General features: G+C 39.0%; 1 protein-coding gene across 1 annotated transcript in view; it reads left to right on the top strand.

The window, feature by feature from the left end:
- Positions 1-24268, top strand: part of CNTN3 (contactin 3) — a 395354-nt gene that overhangs the window by 355008 nt on the left and 16078 nt on the right. The window contains exon 21 of the mRNA XM_043443181.1: positions 16118-16304. Coding sequence (XP_043299116.1) covers positions 16118-16304 — 187 coding nt within the window. The remainder of the gene's footprint in view (positions 1-16117; positions 16305-24268) is intronic.

Genomic DNA, 24268 nt, shown 5'->3' with positions numbered 1-24268 from the left:
ATGGAAGGAGCAGAGGTCTACCTGTGGAAGCTGATTTCAGGTGAAGAAAAGAAAAATACAGTGGGGCCAGGTCAAGATCGCTATAACTGTTAAGAAGAACCATTCTGACTGGGCCCATGTTTAGCAGGGAGCAGTTAGAGAGAACTGAAAACAACTGAGCAGAGAATGGACACGATAAAATATTAAGTCTTAAAATTTCTCTGGCAATGACTTTGTAGTAGCCGTAATTGTGATTTCACTTCCACCCCCAGCCATCTTCTCAGGAAGCTTCCCTCGTGCTCCTTATTCCTGATTCCCTGGCAGATTTACATGCAGTACAGGACCATGTACCCTGCCACCTGCCAACATAACCTCAAATGATTACACCAGGGTGGCCACTGGATCAAAGGCAGCTGCCCATGGACAGTTCAGCTGAACAAGTCAGATTCTTGTATGACGTCTTGAAGCAAGCAATACAGAGGTTGTGTTTAGTGAGAGTGATACAGTGATATGTCAAATTTAGGACCCAGGTCAGACTTGTCAAGTGAAAGTGTGAAAGAGTTAGTCGCTCAATTGTGTCCAACTCTCTCTGAGACACCGTGGACTCTAGGGTTCCAGGCTCCTCTGTCCATGGGATTCTCCAAGCAAGAATATTGGAGTGGGTTGCCATTTCCTTCTCCAGGGGATCTTCCTGACCCAGGGATTGAACCCAGGTCTCCTGCATTTCAGATTCTTTACCATCTCAGCCCCCTGGAAGCCCAGTGAAGGCCATTGGCAAACAGAACAAAGAAGCTCTACAGAGACGAGATGAAGCAGACATACTCTGATGCAACCCTAAACAAATGGAGGAGACAAGGACCCATACAGCCTTAAAGAACAAAACAGAATAGCTCTTTGACAGCATCCCGTACTCAAGTTGGCTGTGTTCTTTCTCATAATGTCTCCTTGTCCTTCTTTTTGGTCAACTTTCTTTACAAGTGGGCTTCCAAGAGTTCTGGGTCCTTGTAACTGAACAAGCAGTGACTTGAGTAAGCACAAATGACAAAGTCAAGAAAGAATAGGCTGGAGGAGTGATGTTCAAAGGAGGCACCATAGGCTACTTTTCCCACAATTACCTGAATTTTTGCTGAAGATGAGTCCCCAGAATCCTCCCTGGACCCACTGAACCCACACATCTAGGAATAGATGTCATGAATGTGAATTTTTAGTGAGTACCCATAGGGAGATATCTTCCTGCACATGTATGTATAAGAGGCCCTGGTCTTGACACAGTGACCCTTGATCACAAACAGAACTGTTCTGACTTAAGGCAAAATGATATTGAAGAAGCAAAACACCACATACATATAGAAGAGCAACTTGGTTAGCCTAGTAAAGGAAGCCAGGAACATTTGGATGAAAAATTCCTCTAATTACCTAACAGTGAATGGAAGCAGTGAAAGATAGTGGGCAACCAATAGTAGCTCCCCAATAATTAAAGAAGCAGCATTGATAGGGAACGTAGGTGGGATAGAAGGAACACAGATGTAATACCATAGTTCTGAAGTCAAATCTGTGCCGGATTCCAACCGTGCCATTCACCTCGCTGGAAAAGTGATGTAAATTCTATGAGCCTTACTTTCATCACCTGCAGAATGGGAACAATGGACCTAATCTAATTAGGAATTTGAGAGCATAAACTGTGATTAGGTCCTTGTGCATCTCACAGTTTCTGGCTCATGTTAGTAACCAGTGAAGAAGCATGAGCCATATTCCCAAAGAATTTTGAGATATAAATTTATAGATTTCTTCCCAGTAAATACTCTCAAGCAGTTCTTCAACTCCAAGGTCTTTTGCCTCAGGAGAGTTTGTGACAGCTATTAAGATGGGATTACCTGTGAGATTCCTTCCTTCCTGATTTTGTTACCAAAACTCAGGCCTGTAAGCTGATTATTTCATGTATCCTAGAGAGTGGAGAGAGAGAAAATGCCACAGAGGAAAAAAATACAAGAGAAATTTCAGGTAATTTTGGAAGAAACAAAGATCTTAGGCTTACGAAGTCCTGTGGGTGCTATCACTTTCTCCCTGGCAGTGCCCAGGGTGATGGGGAGACCACAGAAGGGAACAGATGCGCTTCCTATACTCAACAAGGACTTCTTATTCCCCCAGCATGGCAGAATTGCTGGGCCTAAAGGGATCAAACAATGTAACAGTAAGTTATCTTGGCAAGGCTTTGGGAAGGGAACCCCAGGAGTGATTGAAGTCAAGCAGGATATGAAATTCAATGTTAAATCAGATTTACTTAGAGAAAATAAATGAGCTCATCGTACATCCCTCCAACAGGAGACTGAGGTACACCTCCCCCATTCAATAACTTTGTCCTTTACAAACTCTGTGGTGTATTTATTTCAGTGTGTGTTAGTCGTTCAGTCGTTCTCGGCTCTTTGCAACCCCATGGACTGCAGCCCACCAGTCTCCTCTGTCCATGGGATTTTCCAGGCAAGGATACTGTATTGGCTTGCCATTTCCTTCTCCAGGGGCATGATTCCTGACCTGGTTGTAGCTTGAGGAATAATTAAGAGAAATAAACAAGAGACTATATATAAATGAGCTTTGTAGGCTTCCAAGGGCCACAGGTATGTTACCAGTCACTGGTGATTGTCTGACAGCTTGAGGGCAGGTAGAGGTTGACGTTAGAATATGTCAGTTTAAGCAGATCAGGAGTCATCCAGATAAGCAACTCTATAAGAAAAGAGAATTACATCGCTGTGGCTCAGGTCAGGAAAGAGAGGTTTATTGAACAAGAGAGAAAACCAAAGAATCCATGTAGTTCCAGGATAGTGATCTTGTTAAGTTCACACCATTTTTGAATTAAACAAACCTGCATTCAAATCCACTAGAGTAGAATACAATCTCCATCAGGGACAAGAAACCCTGCCTATTTGCTCACTTATGTATCCCAGGTGCCAGCAGTTGTATCCAGCGCACAGGAAGTATGCAGAAAGCTCATAGTGACTGAATAAATGCAATTTCAGCTCCATTATCTTACTGCTCTGTGGCCTTGAGCATGTGATGAATGTTCTCCAAGGCCCTGTTAAAATAAAGATAATAGTAAATAACTCACACATCATTGGAGAAGTTTTAAATGAGATAAAGCAGCCATTGCGAAAATGGGCCAAAGAGACTTTGGGAGCGTCTACTTTTCTGTTTTTGCATATTGGGCATTGGGATAAGATTTCATTGGAAGGAAAATTTTGAAAACCAGTGAAGGAGTATAGAAACGCATAGCACAATCTTGAGTATGGAACTCAGTACTATTTGTGTTGCTACTGGTGTTGCCATTGGCAAGGGGAGCGAAAAAGAGGAGGGAGTGATGAGCAAATGGAAATTGCCTCGCATTAATTATAGCATCTTCCCTATAAAGAGTAGCAAACTTAACATCCACATAAAGCCCGAATACAGTATTGAAAGGAAACAACTAGTGACAATTTCTCCCCCAAGGGTGTGCTCCGTGGTGTCTGACTCTTTGCCACCCGATGGACTGTAGCCCGCCAGGCTCCTCTGTCCATGGGATTTCCCAGGCAAGAATACTGGAGTGGGTTGCCATTTCCTCCTCCAGGGGATCATCCCAACCCAGGGATTGAAGCCTCATCTCTTGAATCTCCTGCATTGGCGGGTGGATTCTTTATCACTAATGCCCCCTGAGAAGCCCCCACGGGTTTGGTGTGTGTGAAAAGAAAGAAACAAGTTGAGAGAAAGATACATTCTTTGCGACAACTTAAGAAATAGTGTATATAATTGTGCCAAGATAGAAATACCTATTTTCATAGTCTCAGTAATGATTTAAACAGTAACCTGGAAGAATAAATGACTTAGCTGAGTATTTAATTAGCAGTCGTGTGGCTAACTTTCTGGGTTGCAGTTTCCCCAATATATCTTCACAATTATTAATAGCTCCTGCCTTCCTCTCATCTCAGTGGGGGTTGATCATGTGCCACGGGGCGTGCTGAGCACACATCATCATTAGCATCTAGACTAATTTTTTTTTTCTGATTTGACCAAGAAGTCGTTGAGGAGCTCATTTCCCTGGGCTCCAATTTATTTCATCTTCTAACCACAATACTCAGGCTCAGATCTTTTCTTGTGCTCCTTTTTGTAGCAACAACAGATAAGAACAAGATAAAGAGAAGACAGATGGTTTAAGTTCATGGATAGTAGGTGCCTGAGAAACAAAAGCTCCAGAGTTCTATTTTGGTACATACAGTCCATTTCTTTACAGTCATTTTGTGTCTTGAGAAAATAAAACTTAGGAGAATAATCTTGACAAGCAGTGGGAAAAGCTGTATTGTGAAATACTCTGTGTGTGTGTGTGTGTGTGTGTGTGTGTGCGTGTGCATGTGGGTGCTCAGCTGTGTCAGACTCTTTGTTACCCCATGGATGGGATACTTGAGTGTGTTGCCATTTCCTACTCCAGGGAATCTTTTTTGACCCAGAGGTTGAACCCAGGTCTCCTGAATTGGCAGCCAGATTCTTTACCACTCAGCCACCTGTGAAACATTTTGAAATATTACATTGGGAGGGAAGCTAGTAGATTTTTTAAAAAAATATTTGACAGAGGAACATAACTTGGGCAGTGAAGGGGCGGGGGACCTAGTAGATTTTTGTTGTTGTTGGCAGGGGTATATAACTAAATATGTATACAGAAGGCCAGACTGAAACTTCACTGATATCTCTGTTCAGCCTCCTGTTGTAAATAGCTGTATGGAATATATTTAGCTCCCATCATTTTAATTAGAATAGGAAAAGATGTTAAATATTTGAATTTTTTTAATATAAAATTTCTACTGGCAAATGAAAACATATAGAAACAATCTGATTCCTTACAGTCAGGCAAAGAATTAACTTCACTCTAGAATGATGAGTCACAGGTACATAGGAAAATTGGATAGAGACAATTCAAGCCCTTTTAAATAAATAGAAAGCCAGCAAAAAATGAATTGAGTAAATAAAAAGCAGACTGTTGGGAGGTAATGGAAGGATTTGTTATGCTGGAGAGAGCAGTAAGTATGTGTGTGAGTGAGGGTTGCCCAAACAAAGCAAAGTGTGTTATTAGGCAAATATTGTTCTTACCAAACTGCGACTCACTCAGCATTGAGAGACTAAATACCCCCGCCTTGCACCAGCCCATCTCCTGGCTTCTCTGTTTATAAACTCAGGTTTGGCTGCTCAACCCCTCAAAAGCTCAAGAGACAAGTGATGGTAGGAACGGAAAGGTTGCTTTATTCAGGAGACCAGCAACCTGGGGAGACTCGTGTCCACAAACTGATTCTGAAGATTCTGCTCGACCGTGAAAGTTTTTTTTTGTTTTTTTCCATTTATTTTTATTAGTTGGAGGCTAATTACTTTACAATATTGTAGTGGTTTTTGTCATACATTGACATGAATCAGCCATGGATTTACATGTGTTCCCCATCCCGATCCCCCCTCCCACCTCCCTCTCCATCTGATCCCTCTGGGTCTTCCCAGTGCACCAGCCCCAAGCACTTCTCTCATGCATCCAACCTGGGCTGGTGATCTGTTTCACCCTTGATAATATACATGTTTCGATGCTATTCTCTCAAAACATCCCACCCTCGCCTTCTCCCACAGAGTCCAAAAGTCTGTTCTGTACATGTGTGTTTCTTTTTCTGTTTTACATATAGGGTTATCGTTACCATCTTTCTAAATTCCATATATATGCATTAGTATACTGTATTGGTCTTTATCTTTCTGGCTTACTTCACTCTGTATAATGGGCTCCAGTTTCATCCATCTCATTAGAATGATTCAAATGAATTCTTTTTAATGGCTGAGTAGTATTCCATGGTGTATATCTACCACAGCTTCCTTATCCATTCATCTGCTGATGGGCATCTAGGTTGCTTCCATATCCTGGCTATTATAAACAGTGCTGTGATGAACACTGGGGTGCACGTGTCTCTTTCAGATCTGGTTTCCTCGGTGTGTATGCCCAGAAGTGTGGGATTGCTGGGTCATGTGGCATTTCTGTTTCCAGTTTTTTAAGAAATCTCCACACTGTTCTCCATAGTGACTGTACTAGTTTGCACTCCCACCAACAGTGTAAGAGGGTTCCCTTTTCTCCACACCCTCTCCAGCATTTATTGCTTGTAGACTTTTGGATAGCAGCCATCCTGACTGGCGTGTAATGGTGCCTCATTGTGGTTTTGATTTGCATTTCTCTAATAATGAGTGATGTTGAGCATCTTTTCATGTGTTTGTTAGCCATCTGTATGTCTTCTTTGGAGAAATGTCTGTTTAGTTCTTTGGCCCATTTTTTGATTGGGTCATTTATTTTTCTGGAACTGAGCTGCAGGAGTTGCTTGTATATTTTTGAGATTAATCCTTTGTCTGTTGCTTCATTTGCTATTATTTTCTCCCATTCTGAAGGCTGTCTTTTCAGCTTGCTTATAGTTTCCCTTTTGTGCAAAAGCTTTTAAGTTTCATTAGGTCCCATTTGTTTATTTTTGCTTTTATTTCCAATATTTTGGGAGGTGGGTCATAGAGGATCTTGCTTTGATTTACGTTGGAGAGTGTTTTGCCTATGTTCTCCTCCTTAGGAGTTTTATAGTTTCTGGTCTTACATTTAGAATCTTAATCGCGATTTGGAGTTATTTTTGTGTATGGATTTAGAAAGTGTTCTAGTTTCATATCTTTACAAGTGGTTGACCAGTTTTCCCAGCACCACTTGTTAAAGAGGTTGTCTTTTTTCCATTGTATATCCTTGCCTCCTTTGTCAAAGATAAGGTTTGTCCATAGGTTCGTGGATTTATCTCTGCTTTCTATTCTGTTCCATTATGATCTATATTTCTGTCTTTGTGCCAAGTACCATACTGTCTTGATGACTGTTGCTTTGTAGTAGAGTCTGAAGTCAGGCAGGTTGATTCCTCCAGTTCCATTCTTCTTTCTCAAGATTACTTTGGCTATTCAAGGTTTTTTGTATTTCCCTACAAATTGTGAAATTCTTTGGTCTAGTTCTGTGAAAAATACCGTTGGTAGCTTGATAGGGATTGCATTGAATCTATAGATTGCTTTGGGTAGAATAACCATTTTGACAATATTGATTCTTCCAATCCATGAACACGGTATGTTTCTCCATCTGTTTGTGTCCTCTTTGATTTCTTTCATCAGTGTTTTATAGTTTTCTATGTATAGGTCTTTTGTTTCTTTAGGTAGATATACTCCTAAGTATTTTATTCTTTTTGTTGCAATGGTGAATGGTATTGTTTCCTTAATTTCTCTTTCTGTTTTCTCATTGTTAGTATATAGGAATGCAAGGGATTTTCGTGTGTTAATTTTATATCCTGCAACTTTAACTATATTCATTGATTAGCTCTAGTAATTTTCTGGTAGAGTCTTTAGGGTTTTCTATGTAGAGGATCATGTCATCTGCAAACAGTGAGAGTTTCACTTCTTCTTTTCCTATCTGGATTCCTTTTACTTCTTTTTCTGCTCTGATTGCTGTGGCCAGAACTTCCAACACTATGTTGAATAGTAGTGGTGAGAGTGGGCACCCTTGTCTTGTTCCTGATTTCAGGGGAAATGCTTTCAATTTTTCACCATTGAGGGTGATGCTTGCTGTGGGTTTGTCATATATAGCTTTTATTATGTTGAGGTATGTTCCTTCTATTCCTGCTTTTTGGAGAGTTTTAATCATAAATGAGTGTTGAATTTTGTAGAGAGCTTATATACTCATTGAAGTAAATAATATGGTTTTTATCTTTTCCATTGTTTAATGTGGTGTATTAACATTGATTGATTTGCGGATATAGATCCTTGCATTCCTGGGATAGAGCCCACTTGGTCATGGTGTATGATTTTTTTAATATGTTGTTGGATTCTGTTTGCTAGAATTTTGTTAAGGATTTTTGCATCTATATTCATCAGTGATATTGGCCTGTAGTTTTCTTTTTTTTGTGGCATCTTTGTCTGGTTTTGGAATTAGGGTGATGGTGGCCTCATAGAATGAGTTTGGAAGCTTACCTTCATCTGCAATTTTCTGGAAGAGTTTGAGTAAGATAGGTGTTAGCTCTTCTCTAAATTTTTGGTAGAATTCAGCTGTGAAGCCATCTGGTCCTGGGCTTTTGTTTCCTGGAAGATTTCTGATTACAGTTTCGATTTCTGTGCTTGTGATGGGTCTGGAAAGATCTTCTATTTCTTCCTGGTTCAGTTTTGGAAAGTTATACTTTTCTAAGAATTTGTCCATTTCTTCCAAGTTGTCCATTTTGTTGGCATAGAGCTGCTGGTAGTAGTCTCTTATGATCCTTTGTATTTCAGTGTTGTCTGTTGTGATCTCTCCATTTTCATTTCTAATTTTGTTGATTTGGTCCTTCTCCCTTTGTTTCTTAATGAGTCTTGCTAATGGTTTGTCAATTTTGTTTATTTTTTCAAAAAACCAGCTTTTAGCTTTGTTGATTTTTGCTATGGTCTCTTTAGTTTCTTTTGCATTTATTTCTGCCCTAATTTTTAAGATTTCTTTCCTTCTACTAACGCTGGGGTTCTTCATTTCTTCCTTCTCTAGTTGCTTTAGGTGTGGAGTTAGGTTATTTATTTGGCTTTTTTCTTGTTTCTTGAGGTAAGCCTGTAGTGCTATGAACCTTTCCCTTAGCACTGCTTTTACAGTGTCCCATAGGTTTTGGGTTGTTGTGTTTTTCATTTTCATTTGTTTCTATGCATATTTTGATTTCTTTTTTGATTTCTTCTATGATTTGTTGGTTATTCAAAAGTGTGTTATTTAGCCTCCATATGTTTAAATTTTTAATAATTTTTTTCCTGTAATTGAGATTTAATCTTACTGCACTGTGGTCAGAAAAGATGACTGGAATGATTTCAATTTTTTTGAATTTCCCAAGGCTAGATTTATGGCCCAGGATGTGATCTCTTCTGGAGAAGGTTCCGTGTGCACTTGAGAAAAAGGTGAAATTGATTGTTTTGGGGTGAAATGTCCTATAGATATCAATTAGGTCTAGCTTCGACAGTGAAAGTTTTTAAAGAGAGAATCATTTGGGGAGGGGGTCAGAGCCTTCATCTATCTTCCTCATGTGCAGACTATTTTCTAATTGGTTGGTGGTGATGTAACAGGGAAGTACTCTGGGAATCTTGTGCTCATCCTTCACCTGGGTGGGGGGAAGCGTGGTGGTTAGTTCCTGCAGAAGAACTCAGAGGTATTGTTAAATGTATTTCTTACGGACCCTGCACCTCCACTCCACTCCCATGCACTATTATTTCTTTACTGCTTCTCCTTAGTTTCTGCATTTCCTCCCTTTCCTGATAAGCAACTATTTGAATCTGCCCTTTGGAAATCAGGGAAGGTCAAGGAGGTTAAATGAAACTATTTTCTGCAAATGAGAAATAGGGGACACAGAAAGGATTTGTACCTGGAGGGCCCCACAGCGTCCTGCTCCATCTTGTCTTCATCCAGTGAGAAGCCAAAGGGTCAGCAAGCCTGGCATGTAGTTCTCACAAGTCAGCCCCCCAGGGACTGAGAGCCAAGCAGGGAAGAGCTGCCGGGGAACCCCTAAAGAAGAGTAGAAGTTAGATCTGGATTTGTCTTCTTAAACACCATTGAATGCATTTGCCTGCCTGATATTTATTGAAATGTGTTTTGTCTGGCAGCTAAGATGAAATATTTGTCTCCCTGAAAATCTAGAAGTAGACACAAAATTATTTCAGTCTATTAAAATTGCATTTCTGACTTAATACCTGTACTTTAATGCCTTAAAAAGCTGCCATTTTTCAATACATTATTTTTATAAACTGCATTTTGTTTTAAGGTTAAGTGAAATCTGTGATGCCACAATATGAAGGACTCCTCACTGCAAGAACATTAGTTTTCGGAATAACCAAATTACTTGCAGGAATAGAGGGAGCGTTTTAAATCCTGACGTTCCTCAAGTTTGCTTCTGTTTACCTACCCAGATCAAAATACATTGGCTTGTGAAATGGTGTTACGGTTCTAAAGAAAAAATTATTATCTCATCAAGAAATTGGAGTCCCAGTGTTTTATAGGCACATAGAGTATTGGGACTTGAGTAACTAGCTTGGTGAATTAAAGGAGAAAAAATATCCACCTCTGTTCTATCCACAGAACAGTTCTAACATGAAAAATGTGGGTTGTTTTTTTTTTTTTTCTCTACACCAGCCTGTTCTCTGATACCAGCAGCTGTGCTCTGCTTAGTCGCTCAGTCATGTCCGACTCTTTGTGACCCCATAAACTGTATGTAGCCCACCAGGCTCATCTGTCCATGGGATTCTCCAGGCAAGAGTACTATAATGGGTTGCCATGCCTTCCTCCAGGGGATCGTCCCAACCCAGGGATTGAACCCAGATCTCCCACATTGCAGGCAGAGTGTTAACTGTCTGAGTCACCAGGAAAGCCCCTGATACCAGCCAGGTGTCCCAAAATACAGTTCAACTCTGACACTGTACAAGGAGTTAGCTTCAGATACTACAAGCCTTCCTGGGTCGGGAAGACTTCCTGGAGAAGGGAATGGCTACCCACTCCGATATTCTTGCCTGGAGAATTCTGTGGACAGAAGAGCCTGGCTGGCTACAGTCCATGGGATCGAAAAGAGTAGGACATGACTGAACAACTGACACTTTGACTTTCCTACAGGTTAAGGGTTCAGTCCCACAAGACTGGTACCCACCACATACAAACATCAGATGCCATCAGTCCAGGTCTCCTCTGATCAACTGGGGGGTTACCACAACCCCCTCCTTGGGTTTGAGAACTTGCTAGAATGGCTCACAAAACTCAGGAACGCACTTTACTTACCATTATCCATTTATCATAAAGGATACAATTCAGGAACAGCTAAGTAGAAGGGATGCCTAGGGTGAGGTCCGTGAGAAGGGGCACAGGGCTTCCATGCCCTCTGCATGCCCTCCACTCTCCCAGCACCTCAATATGTGCAGTTACTAGGAAGCCCTCAAACCTCATCAGTTAGGGTTTTTTATGGAGGCTTGGTAGCACTAGGGGTAAAGAACCTGCCTGCCAGTGCAGGAGACATAAGATATGTGGGTCCAATCCCTGGGTTGGGAAGATCCCCTGGGAGAGAAAATGGTAACCCACTCCAGTTTGCCTGGGAGATCCCATGAACAGAGGAGCCTGGCAGGCTACAGTCGACAGAGTTGCAAAGAATCAGACACAACTAAAGCAACTTAGCACTTCATTGGAAGGAAGGATTGAATCATTGACCGTTAGTTAACCAAAGTAAATTAACCTCCAGCCTTGTGTCAGGAGGTGGGCCTCAAAGTTCCAACCCTCTAATTACAAGGTTGATTACCCTGGCAACCAATTTCCATCCTGAAGGTAACCGGGGAGGCACAGTCACCAGATATCTCATTGGCATACAATGACACTTATCACTTCTGACATCCTAAGGATTTGGAGGGAGGTGTATGTCAGGAAACTCCAGCAGAGACCAGATACATATTTCTGCTGTATCTCTGTGATGGGAAGGAGGGAGGCATTTGTAAACTGCATGTGTTTAAGTTATTTACAAATTAAACAATATTGGGTACTTGATGTGTACAAGCTTTGTACTGAGTGGCAGAGCTATGGTGATGACCCAGACAAATCTGCCTCCTGTGCTTGATTCTACTTTAGCATCCTCCCTTCCTGCTATCTGCTGTGCCGAGGAATTCAGTTGCTACCCCTGGGGCACACTCCCTCTAACAAAAACCAAGGCAGGGTCATCCTCTACTGATGAAGGGAGTGGCCTGTACCTCTCAGGTGATGAAACAATGTTGAGAGCCACAATTCAGCCTTAATCACCTTTTTCTTTGGAGTAGCTTTGCCTTTTATATTTGCCGGCTCTGAACTCAGTGAAGCTGCCACACAAAAATGTCTGTAGTTTCTTCAGGTCTGGAAAATTCTCAAGACATTTTCTCTTTAATTGTTGCCTTTAATTGTTGGACTTTTCCTTCTGGAACTCTGGTTGGAACATTTTGTTTTATTCTCAGTGTTTCTTAACTTGGCTCTCATAATTTTTGTTTCTTTCTTCATGTTCTGAAATTATTCATTGTTCTATACCTTCCAGTCTTCAGCTCAGTTCTAGGACTGATTTCTTTCTTAACACTGTATTCTTCAGGGGTTGGAATTCTACTTGATATTTTTCAGATTTGCCCCATCTTTTTTCTTTGTCTCCTCTCCTCATATCATAAATTTAGCCCCTTCTTGAGTAAAAGTGAACGTTTTAAATATACTCATTTTAAGATCACTTCAGGGAAGTGTGTTATAGCTGGTCTCCTGTGGTCCAGTCCGCTGACTCTGCTTCTTGTCGACAGAGCTCTTCATGAGCTTTGTAGGATTTCTTTCTCTGCTTATCCTTTGTAGGTGCTGCCTTCATGTTCTGTCAGTGTTACACTAACTCTTTTTACACAGTTGTGTTTTCAGAGTTTGTTCCTCCCGTTTCCTTTCTTCATCCCTGTACTGTGGTTGTGCCTGGGAAATCCAAATTAGTGTGGAGTTACATTCTCTCCTCTCAGGTGTAGAACTTTTGGTCTCTTTTCACGCTTGGCTTTTCCCTCTTTAAAAATAGTCTATCCTCATATAAATATTTTGAATAAAATTTTGTAGACTATAAGTAATTTATTACTTATATAATAAAAGTATCTATCCTCATATAAATATTTTTGACCAAAATGTAACTAACTGATTTATTACTTGGAAATATATATGTCACTGCTTTATTTCTTTATGCTTTAGTTATATGCATTTTTATTCAACTTTTAAAGTAACGCTATTTGAGAAGATCATATAATCAATTCGAACTAATACTGTGCTCAATTTTTGCACTAATTTTCTCTATGATTAAATATTGATAATACTTGTCAGCAACTGAGATCTAAAAATAAATCTCTCATTCTGATACATAGAGATTGCTTCAAGTGCTTCAGAAACTGCTATTAAGACTCTTCAAGAACCTTTTATGAATTGATTTATAAAAGATAATCTGTATGCCAATTGAAAATTGTTTTTATCTGTTCTTTAAATCAGTCTTCTAAGGAGAGATTTCTTAGGCAACTTTATATTGAGGTAATTTGAGTACAAGAAGAACGATGCAAGGATTGGAACCTAACAAGAGGCCAGTATGTAAGGATCCTGATTGATTACTTAACTTCAACTGATCTCTGCCCTTCCACATGTTGAGTGACCTTTACTAAAGCTCATAATTATATGATCTTTCCCCCAATCTATGCTATATCCCAGGCCACAAGTTTTGAGGTTGCCCATAATGTTTTATTAAAATTATCAATTACGTGCCATTCTTAGTTAATAACTAGACAGTGCTTTCAAGGGCAGGGAGAGCATTTTATGTTTGGAGTCATCTAAACCTAGCAGTACCTCTAGTGCTTACAGTTGGTGAATTTAGAATGTATTGGGTTGTCAAAAAAGTTTATTTGCATTTTCCTGTAAGACGTTATAGGAAAACCCAAATGAAATTTTTGGCTAATGCAGTGTATGAGTTTTCAGTAGCCATTAGCCATCTGTTGCATGTGTGCATGTGCGTGCTCAGTTGTGGGTTGCCATTTCCTACTCCAGCGGATTTTCCCAACCCAGGGATCGAGCTCATCTCTTACACCTTCTGCATTGGCAGATGGATTCTTTACCGCTGTGCCACCTGGGAAGCCCCAATTTATTGGGTGTGACTTTATAAAAGACAACTTGACATGTTATTTCTAATTAATAAAAAAAATATGTACTTTTGTTTGAGAATGGTAAATGGAGTCTGTCAGATATGTGGACTTTTTTTTTCCCTACGATTTTATCATCAAGTTTTAGTATTTGCTGGCATGAGCTTGAGTAAACTCCGGGAGTTTGTGATGGACAGGGAGGCCTGGCGTGCTGCGATTCATGGGGTCACAAAGAGTCAGACACAACTGAGCGACTGAACTGAATGACTGATGCTATGCTTAGTCGCTCAGTCATGTCCGACTCCTTGTGACCCCATTAACTGTAGCCTACCAGCCTTCTCTGTCCGTGGGCATTCTCCAGACAAGAATACTGGAATGGGTTTCAGTGCCCTCCTCTAGGGGATCTTCCCAACCCAGGGATTGAACCCAGGTCTTCCACATTGCAGGACAATTCTTTACCATCTGAGCCACCAGGGAAGCCCAAGAATACTGGAGTGGGTAACCTGTCCCTTCTCCAGGGTAACTTCCTGACTCGGGGATCGAACCAGGGTCTCCTTCATTGCAGGCAGATTCTTTACCAGCTGAGCTACCGGGAAGCCCAAGTTTTAGTATATCTAATGCTTTAAAGTTGTAGGAACTACATGTTCAGTTTAATCCTAGTCACTTGGGCTTGCATCTTCCTTTCAAGTTTTTTTCTGAAAATTGACAACTGCTTTCCAGGAAAAATGCACATACACCTATCCATGAGCCCAGTATTTTGCATGAATTTAACAGGTCATTGATATAAATATAAATATATATGCATAATATACATGCACATATATGGGGAAAATATTTATCTAGCATAATATTACTGTGGCATTTTGTGATTATTATTGAAAAACCTGAGATTTTATATTTTACTACTAATTTTTTAAAGAAATAATTTTATAGTTGATCATTTAAAAGAAAAAACAAAACACAACTGTAACTTTAGGTGTATTTTTCTCAGAGAACTGAAATGGGTTTACTCTATGCAGCCTATAAACACATTTTGTTTGTCCATACTTTGTTTTTAGAAGATGGAGCCAACTCTTCACTTAGGACAATTTGACATTAAAAGCAGGATTTCTGCTTTCTTTTATAAAAAGACCTGTAAACCCTGGGTCCACCTTCTCCCCATCAGCCAGAACTGAGCAGAGGTTCCATTACAAAGATGAGACTTGCCTGTCTTTTCTCCACAGACCCCACAAGTCTCTATTGCCTTGATGACTCTGATGGCTAAGGTTTAATTGCTGTTTTCATGGTGCTCAAGCAACTGTTTACTTACTCAAATTATAGAAATGGTTTCTTGTTTTCATATTTTGCTGTCAAAGTAGAACAGTGAAAATCAAACCAAAGAGCACATATCACAGGAAAACCTGAGGAATAGTTTGGTAACTTTCTTGCTGCTGTTAGTTTTGTCTCTTTTTTTTACCTATGAAGGGTACAAACTGTCTACCAAACATAGCCAAACTTCATTGCATAAATTGGAGTTCACTGGGAAACGTGTCTTATTATGGTTATCTCTTCTACCCTTATATCTTTAATTTATCAAATACTCTCATAGCTTACTTTTATATTTTTATACTGTGAATGTAAATATATATAAGAAGTCTCAGATCATATTACACAATTCAGTATGATGAAATACAAATAAAATATTTCAATATATCCATAAATTTACCTTCTACCTGCATTCCTGTTCTCTGCAACAGCTCTGCCTGCACAGGCTGCCTTGGTGACACTTACTTATCACTGTAGGACAGGCCAGTGGACAGTCCTGGCTTTTTGATGGTCTTTGCTCTATCAAGTCACTTTCTTCATAGAAGGAATCTTCACCATCCTTTAGAGTTTAAGCATATCTGTCAGCCTTCTGGAGTCAAACTTGGGCCAGGTTGATTAGGGCCTGAGAAAGAGGAGCAGCTCACTCTATTAGAAATGCGGATTTCCCCTTCATTTTCCCATTTATAAGGCTATGGTCTAGTAGCATGTGGCACTTACTCTTTGAATTTATCTGGTTTATTTGCATACTTAATATCTGCCTCCTCCTGGGGTCCCTTTTCTTTCACCTCTGTGAGCCTCAAGCAGCACCTAGCATGTTGCCTGCATGCTAAGTCATGTCCAACTCCTTGCGAAGACCCATGGACTGTAGCCTGCCAGGATCCTCTGTCCATAGGATTTTCCTGGCAAGGATACTAGCATGGGTTGCCATTTCTTTCTACAGGGGATCTTCCCAACCCAGGGATTGAACCCTCATCTCCTGTGTTGGCAGGGAGATTCTTTATCACTGAGCCACCTAGCACATAGCAGGTCCTTCATAACTACTTGTGGAATAACTGATGAAGTACATAAATTACAGTGCCCGTGTCAGTGAAAATCGTTTCATGTAAGGATACTGTTTTGTCAACCCTCCGCATCTTTTATGCTTTCTGTCTGCCAGGTGAGGTACTGGAATGATGGAGGAGAAGAGGAATCATCGAGCAAACTGAAAGTGGCAGGAAATGTGACATCAGCCAGACTCCGTGGCTTGAGGAGCAACCTGGCATATTTCACGGCTGTCCGGGCTTTCAACAGCGCTGGTACTGGTCCCTTCAGTGCCACAGTGAATGCAACCACCAAGAAAACTCGTACGTACAACATTCTGATATTTTAAATGGCAAAAAAAAAAAAAAACTTTCCATTTAAAAATAATAGTCTTCTTTATTAGTCTAGATGGACAACCCAAGTCCATAAGCCCATTGGATTCTGTAAAGCCAGCTCAGACTCAAGAGGCACAGATACATGTCTTCCTGACTCCCCTAAATCTTTGGTTAGAAATTCCTTGTGAATATGAATGCGCACCTTTTGAAAAATCTTAATGTGGGATGTTCAGTCATGTCTATCCACTTTTCTTTTAAAAATATGATCACACTGATTGGTTTGTTTCATGTATTTTTAGGTCTCCAAAGTTTGAGGATCTTTGATAAGCATTAATAACTTAAAGCTCAGGCCAAACAATCAAAAGTGATTTTTTTCTTCTTTCCTACATTATTCGAAAGAGGGCAGTATATAATAAAAGGTTACCATCCAAAGATGTTGGTCCACATGAATATATTGATATTTTTAAAAATCTGACCAGAGATGTTCAGTCAGTGTTGCCTTCAAAGCTGAGTCTTTGGTAACTGTGTATTCACAGGTGCATTCACAAGCACCAATTATGAACTATACATTAACCTGGCTTTAAGTTAGGCTACAAGAAAATCAGTGATTTGCAGTTTGATTGCTGTTCACATATATTTCCATGAAACTGATAGCAACCAGTATCTATGTAGTCACTGTATACAATGTAACTTGAGTTACATTGTCATCATCATCATGGCGACTGAGAACATTTTATTTGCACATGTTTGACATGTATTTCCACATCTACACTTCAGACCTACCACATTAAGATAGGTATCATTTTTTCTTTCTTTTTTAAAGGTGAGGAATGTGAGGCATGAAGGGATTAACTTTAATTTTACCATAATGATGTATTACTTTGACTTGCAGAAATCAATTTTTCTTCTAAGTTTATTCCCAAAATTAATTAACTCAGTAAAAATGTTTTTAAACTTGCTCTATATGGGAATGAAATAGTTATTTTGCTTGATAGCCAACTTCATTAATGCTATTTCCATATATAATTCCTAGATTTTCATTGGCTAGCTAAAATTGCTAAGAACAAAAATAGTATAAAATTTAATTGTATTGGCTAGTGTTGTGGGTAAATTAAAACATGTGCTAGTCACTCAGTCGTGTGTGACTCTTTTGGGACTCCATGGACTATAGCCCCCCAGGCTTCTCTGTCCATGGGATTCTCCATGCCAGAATACTGGAGCGCCCCACCCTTCTCCAGAGGATCTTCCTGACCCAGGGATCTCCCACATGCAGGCAGATTCTTTACCATCTGAGCCACCAGAGAAGGTCTAAGTTAAAACATATATGTAAAGATAATTCTACAGATTTCCTTGGTGGTCCAGCAGTTAAGATACTCCTACTACAGAGAGCCATGGGTTCAGTCCTGGGTCAGGAAACTAAGATCCTGCATGCCATACAGTGTGACCAAAAAGTGAAAAACAAACAACATAATTCTACTATTTGGATTTTTTTTTTAACCAGTGTTAATTTGATGAGCAAAGCCCATATGGCTACTTTTATATTAATGTTATCTATAAAAAAGAGTTTGGAGTAAAAGTTTAGCAATAAAACACTTTAATCCCTTTAAGCAGCATGCATTTACAAGCAGCCATCTAATGTGATAATTAATTGTCCTTCACTAATTATTAGGAGAAGCCTGACCCAATCTCTTATTTATAGCATGTGGTTGGGGTTTAGACTATGGATCATATAGGTGTGACAATAAGCTAAAAATATTCTGCATTTAGAACTTCTCACTAAGTATGTTTGGTATTCCCAATAACACTTCTGAATTAGTAAGATTTAAATACACATCATTATTTATATATTCAAAGCACAGTATTAATCAAAATTTTTGATTGCACAAATATATGCAAAAAGATTTATCTGGTTCTTTCCTCTGACTTAATAATTGATGTGATTACTCACTAAGAAATTATGATTGTAAAAGACAGTGTGACATCATCATGGAATCAGTGAAGAGCTTAGTGAATTGGTTAGACAGAAGGAAGAGATTGATTATAAATCAATAGGAATATCATGGTAATGTACAGTGAGTGAAATAAAATTTTAAAAGGAAGCAAAATCCCTTTGAAATTTAAAGATAGCTTATAAATACCCCATCTAAAGTAGAAATTTGCAGCTTACAATAATGATGATGATTATGATTTTAATGACTAGCAATTTAGAGAGCAATTTCCAGTCACTGTTCTAAGTGTGTTTCATGTATTGATTCTTAATACTCACAGCAACACCATGACTTGGAAATTATTAGTAGTCTCACACTTTGGAGACATTTTATAACTATATATATATAATTATATATAGTTTGCTGAGACATTATATAAATATATATATAATTATATGAGAGATTATGTAACTCCATGAGATCACAGAGTAAGTAGCCAGAGAGCCATACAAATTAGCCTTACTCACTGTGCTATCTTCTCTTTCAGCCATATAATTAGAATGTTCATGTCATACATAGCACCAGTATTTACTGGGAGTTTAGTTTGTGTTTAGGAACCAGGTAAGGTGATCAGAGATAGATGGAACTTCTGTGCTCATGGAGCTGGAGTGTGATGGAACTTCCAACAATTGAATAAAATCCTCCTGAAAATGATACATTCCTATTGCCATAATTTGACTGGAATTTGTCTGTGGGGCTGTCAGTGTTATTAAAGAAAGTTTTCTTATGCTGAGTGGGAAATTCATAGAATTAAAATCCCGTAACTATTCGAAGATTGTATATAAAGGAACATTGTTAATTTTGAAATTTTATGGTAATAATTTTTCAAATATATCAAAATAACAAGAAAATCTTTTAAAAGTATTTCTCACAGATCTTAATAGTCATCCTAACCTTTAATGTGGTATTAGCTTGAAATCCTAATTAAGAACTTTGATAAGGCTTTTGTGATTACCATTCTGAGGAGAATTATTGTCATGCCTCAGGCATAAAGAACGAAAATAACATCTTTGAGTCCTTCCTTGCTATCTGTCTTCTCCTCTGGGTTGTAAACTTTATGGGGAATGAGTCCTTCTGCACCTTGTTCACCCAGCCCAGTGCCCAGCGTGGCACTGGGGGTCACTCCTTCAATGTTGAGTGGGTGGCTAGATGGATGAATGAAATCTAAAGAAGCCGGTAAGTGTGAAGTACTATGTATTTCCTCTTGACTGAACATGAGGAATTCAAAACTCCAAAATTTCTGGAGTCCTTCACCATCTTGCTTAGAATGTGCAAGTTTCATATATTTGTAATCAGGGAATTCTATATACAAGGCTTTATATTCATACAGATCTTGAGTGATATTTTTGATTAATGTCAATAATACAAGGATTCTCGAGTATTGCACGTGAGCTTCCATTAAGCACTTAATTTCTGATATTCAGATACTTGTATTCTTTAAAGCATTTCTAAGTTAAACACTAATTAGCATCTTTAAATAAGATGGAGTTTTGTTACTGGCAACCCAAAGAGAGCTAACTCTTAAGAACAACTTTTATCTAAATATGCTGATGAGGAAAAATTTCAGATGGCATATAAATGATGAAATGATATGGCTTCTGAAAGGAGACATATTAAGTTTATGTTTGGAGATTGCAAGAAAGAATGTGGAGGCCACATATTCTGCTTTGTGTGAGAAAGCACTTTGACTGAGAAGTCAGGTGGTAATTCTAGCTTTCATTGTGGGTAGATTCAGCTCTTTGCATCCTTAAGAATCATCCGTTATCTCAAACTGACTGTCAGTTATGTCTGACTCTTTGCCACCCCATGGATTGCAGCCCACCAGGCTCCTCTGTTGATGAGATTCTCTAGGCCAGAATACTGGAGTGGGTAGCTGTTCCCTTCTCCAGGGGAACTTCCTGACCCAGGAATCAAACCAGGGTCTCCTGCATTGCAGACGAAATTCTTTACCAGCTGAGCTACCAGGGAAACCCATTTCTAAAGCTAAATTATTTAAATTATTCACCCTATTTCAAACCTGGCCCTTCTACAGTATTCCCCCATCTTGGTAAATTCAATTCCATTATCTCATTTGCTCAGGCACAAAATTTGGGTGGGGATCACTCTCAACTTTTCTCTTTCTCTTATACCCTACACCTGATCCAGAACCTGACTTCTACAAAAATCCACCACTTCTTAAGGCAGCGGCCACCCTGGTACCAACTGGTACAGCCCTCACAGGGATCAGAGCAGTGGCCCTGGTCATTCAGCCCAGCTGCCTTTGCCTCCCGCAGCCAGAGTAGGTGTGATGGTGTTGTTTCTTTGCTCTGATCCTTCCAGTCACTTCCCATCCCACTCCAGATGAATGCTAAATCCTTAAAATGTTGGACAAGGCCTGTATAATCCAACTTCAAATCCTACTTAGACTTGCTTCCTACTATTTTCCACCTGACTCATTCCACGCTCCTTTCAGGGCCTCTGCATTTGCTGTTTCCTCTACTGGGAAGGCTCTTCCTCTAGATGCCCGTGTGGCACCCTCCCCCAGGCTCACATGTAACCTCAGTGCCCCCTGACTGCCATATTTAAAAGCACTGCACCTCATCTCCCAACCTTCCCTCATTTCTTCCTTGCTGCTTTATTCCTGCTCATCACACTTAGAACCATCACACATACTGTGGCATGTTCAAATTTATTTTATTGTTGTTTCACCAGTCTTCCTTGACTGAAGGGCACGCTCCTGCAGGGCAGAGATTTTCCCTGTTTTGATCATTGCTCTATCATTACTCTCTAAGTAATCATAGTTGGTGCTCTATACGTATTTATTAAACCAGCAAGACTATCTCTTGGCTCTGTTCCATGGTGACATCATTCTCACCAGATACCCTCTTCAGAGTAACAGAATTTACAGTAAGCTCCTCCAAGCCCATTTCTACCAACTCAGCATGCTGGGAAAATTGGGCAGCTCCTTCCTGATTCTTCCACTCAGAGCCAAGTTGTGTCCAGTAGGTAGAAAACCTTGATTTGCCTGGCCTCTGTCACATGCCCAGATTCTCCCCTTAAAGAAAGGGAATCCTATGTTTTATGCCTTCATCCATGATTATACATGAGTATGTACTTGAGAAAACAGTGAAATTAAATGGTGAAATCAGTTTTTTCACTTGAGTGTTCACATGTCCAAATGGAAAGCTCATCCATGTAAGTTGAGCCAAAATTAATTGCCTGAATTTAAGGAAGCCAATTAAGTGTGTCCTCAAGAAGTAAAAAGGAAATGTGAATAAAACAAGCATGGGAAGAATATGAGTCAGAATATTTCAGAATCTGTTGATAAAATGAATATTCCTGCTTCAAATACCTAATTTGAAAATTCTAGAGTTTTTAATAGGCATAATTTAATTATATAACCAACCACTCTAAGACTCAGGATGCACATATATATCAATGCAAGGCTTCTCAAATTTTAGATGATGATCTGCTTTCTCAATTTTTGCCATTTCTGTAGGCCTTCTCTACTAATGTGTACCTAGTATTTTTTCTTAAAAACTAACTTCTCTTTTTACTTAAATAAACTTAAATAAAATGAAAACTAACTTTCTGTGTAAGGAAACCAGTATCATTGGATGTTAAAAAATAATAAACAAGTAACAATGACAAAATAATAAATATAATGAAAAATAAGCTATTCTCCATTTTAAATGCTAGCACCATGGTCTTGTCTGTTCAGACATCTGAACCTGCTTCCTCTTTGTTTGTGATGTTAGCACTAAAGTAATATGAAGGACCTGTTGTTGTTTAAGTTGTTAAGTCATATCCAACTTTTTTTTGACCCCATGGACTATATAGCCTGCCAGGCTCCTCTGTCCATGGGATTTCCCAGGCAAGAATACTGGAATGGCTTTTCATTTCCTTTTCTAGAGGATCTTCCTGGACCAGGGATTGAACCCATGTCTCCTGCATTGCAGGAAGGATTCTTTACCACTGAGCTACCAGGGAAGCCCATAAAAGATCTGTGCATGTGTGTGTGCTTATGGCCTCCAAATCCAGCTTTCTCTTGAAACCAATAAGAAGACTAAAAGACAATTCCTCTCACAGTGACTAAATATTATTTGTTAGCTTTTGTGTGTATCACATACCATGTATATATATCACCTACTCATGTTTGTTTATGACATGCCACAGATCACACACACTGCGTTAGAATACAGTTTGCTAACAATGCACATGCCTCGGATTTAGACATTTTTTTTCCCCAATCTATGGATTTCAGGAAATTGATTCCTGATTTTGTAAGCTCTGAAGCAAGATAGCAATGTAACAGTGAATTTAATCAGGATTCCATTAGGAAGTTTCACCTAATACAGAATCAAATACTCCCTTTGGACAAATGTATAAATCTTATGAACTTTACTTGGTAGGAGCTTTGGTACTTTTTTGAAAATTGGCCTACCTTGCCCATGAATTCTCTAAAAATTTATACATGTTCTAATTATAGACTACAAATTTTCATGTTGATATTATTCTAAAGGAGAGATTTTAGTTAAGGAAATCCCCAGTCATTTAAAAATGAAGAAAGGATTTCTTCCCTGACTTTCTAGACTAGACCCCAAGTAAAGTCTTTTCTAGACTTCCCAGGTGGTACTAGTGGTAAAGAACCCACCAGCCAGTGCTGGAGACATAAGATATGCAGGTTTGATTCCTGGCTTGGGCAGATCCCCTGGAGAAGGGCATGGCCACCCATTCTAGTATTCTTGCCTGGAGAACACAATGGACAAAGGAGCCTGGTTGTCCATAAGATTGCAGAGAGTTGGACACGACTGAAGTGACTTAGCATGCACACATTCAGAGTCTTTTCTGAGTTTATGATAAATTAAGAAGCAGGTGTTTTTGTTGGGTTTTTTTTAAAAATGGCATCAATTTCCTATGCCTATTCAGTGATTTCAGGACAAATATATCTTATTATTTGGGAAAAAGTGGCTTTTGGTGACTTGTTTTCTGCACCATGTCATATATTTTAGCAGTTTAATTACAAATGCTAATGTTTAACTCTAGTGAAATCCAAGTGGAAAGTATATCTTCAAGCTACCACTTACCATGTAAGTCAGCTCGTTACCATCAGGTAGTCAAGAAATCTATTGAGTTTTGCCTTAAGTCACAGCAAACATATGTTCTTAAAATTCCATGTTTTGAAAGTCAGTGCCAACTTCCCTATCCACACTATGACGATATCACTACTGAAAATTCTTGACAGCAATATTCTTTAACAACCTCTACTTTTTATAAATAAAGGAAAACATTCATTGCTGAAAATTGGAGAAAACTAGAAGAAAGTAATCACCCGTAATCCTATCACTCAGAAAGACCATTTTAAAATTGTTCTTTCCTTTCAAACTTATGTTCTATAAAGTGTTTTATTTTTAAGATATTTCAAATTATCTTAGACAGTAGAGGTCTTGCCATGTATTTAGTTACCTGGTATCAGAGCTTTCCCTAGGTCATTAATAATTTTCATAAATATGTTATTGTACGTATAACATTCCATTGTGATAATGCATCACAGTTTAGCCATTTTCCTATTGGTAGACATGTCTTATATTTCCAGCTTCATCCAGTCAATAGCCTTGCTGTAATCACCTGTTTGCAGTCAAGTGGCTGCAGACTTAGTAAAACTTATAGAACTGGTGTTGAGGAGTCTGATAATCAGATATATGGAGGGTATCATTGTAGGTGCTAAAAGAATGATAATAATAAAAGCCTTCGACATAATATTATTCTTGTCACATAACATTTGAAATTATTGAAATAATGTTACAGCCTATCAATTAGTGTGTCACTGTGCCACTTTTCTACTAGAATTAGATTAATTTTTATCATTTTCTCTATATTTTACTATACTGCCAATACAATAGAGATTGAGTTGACAAAGGAAAAATCTACAGGTTATGAAAGTTGAGCTATGATTACACAAATTTCAAAATGTAGATCATATAT

Source organism: Cervus canadensis, chromosome 22 (genome assembly GCF_019320065.1).
Source record: "Cervus canadensis isolate Bull #8, Minnesota chromosome 22, ASM1932006v1, whole genome shotgun sequence".
Lineage (NCBI taxonomy): Eukaryota > Metazoa > Chordata > Mammalia > Artiodactyla > Cervidae > Cervus > Cervus canadensis.
Note: the sequence above shows the minus strand (reverse complement) of the source record. Positions and strands in the feature narration are given on the sequence as shown.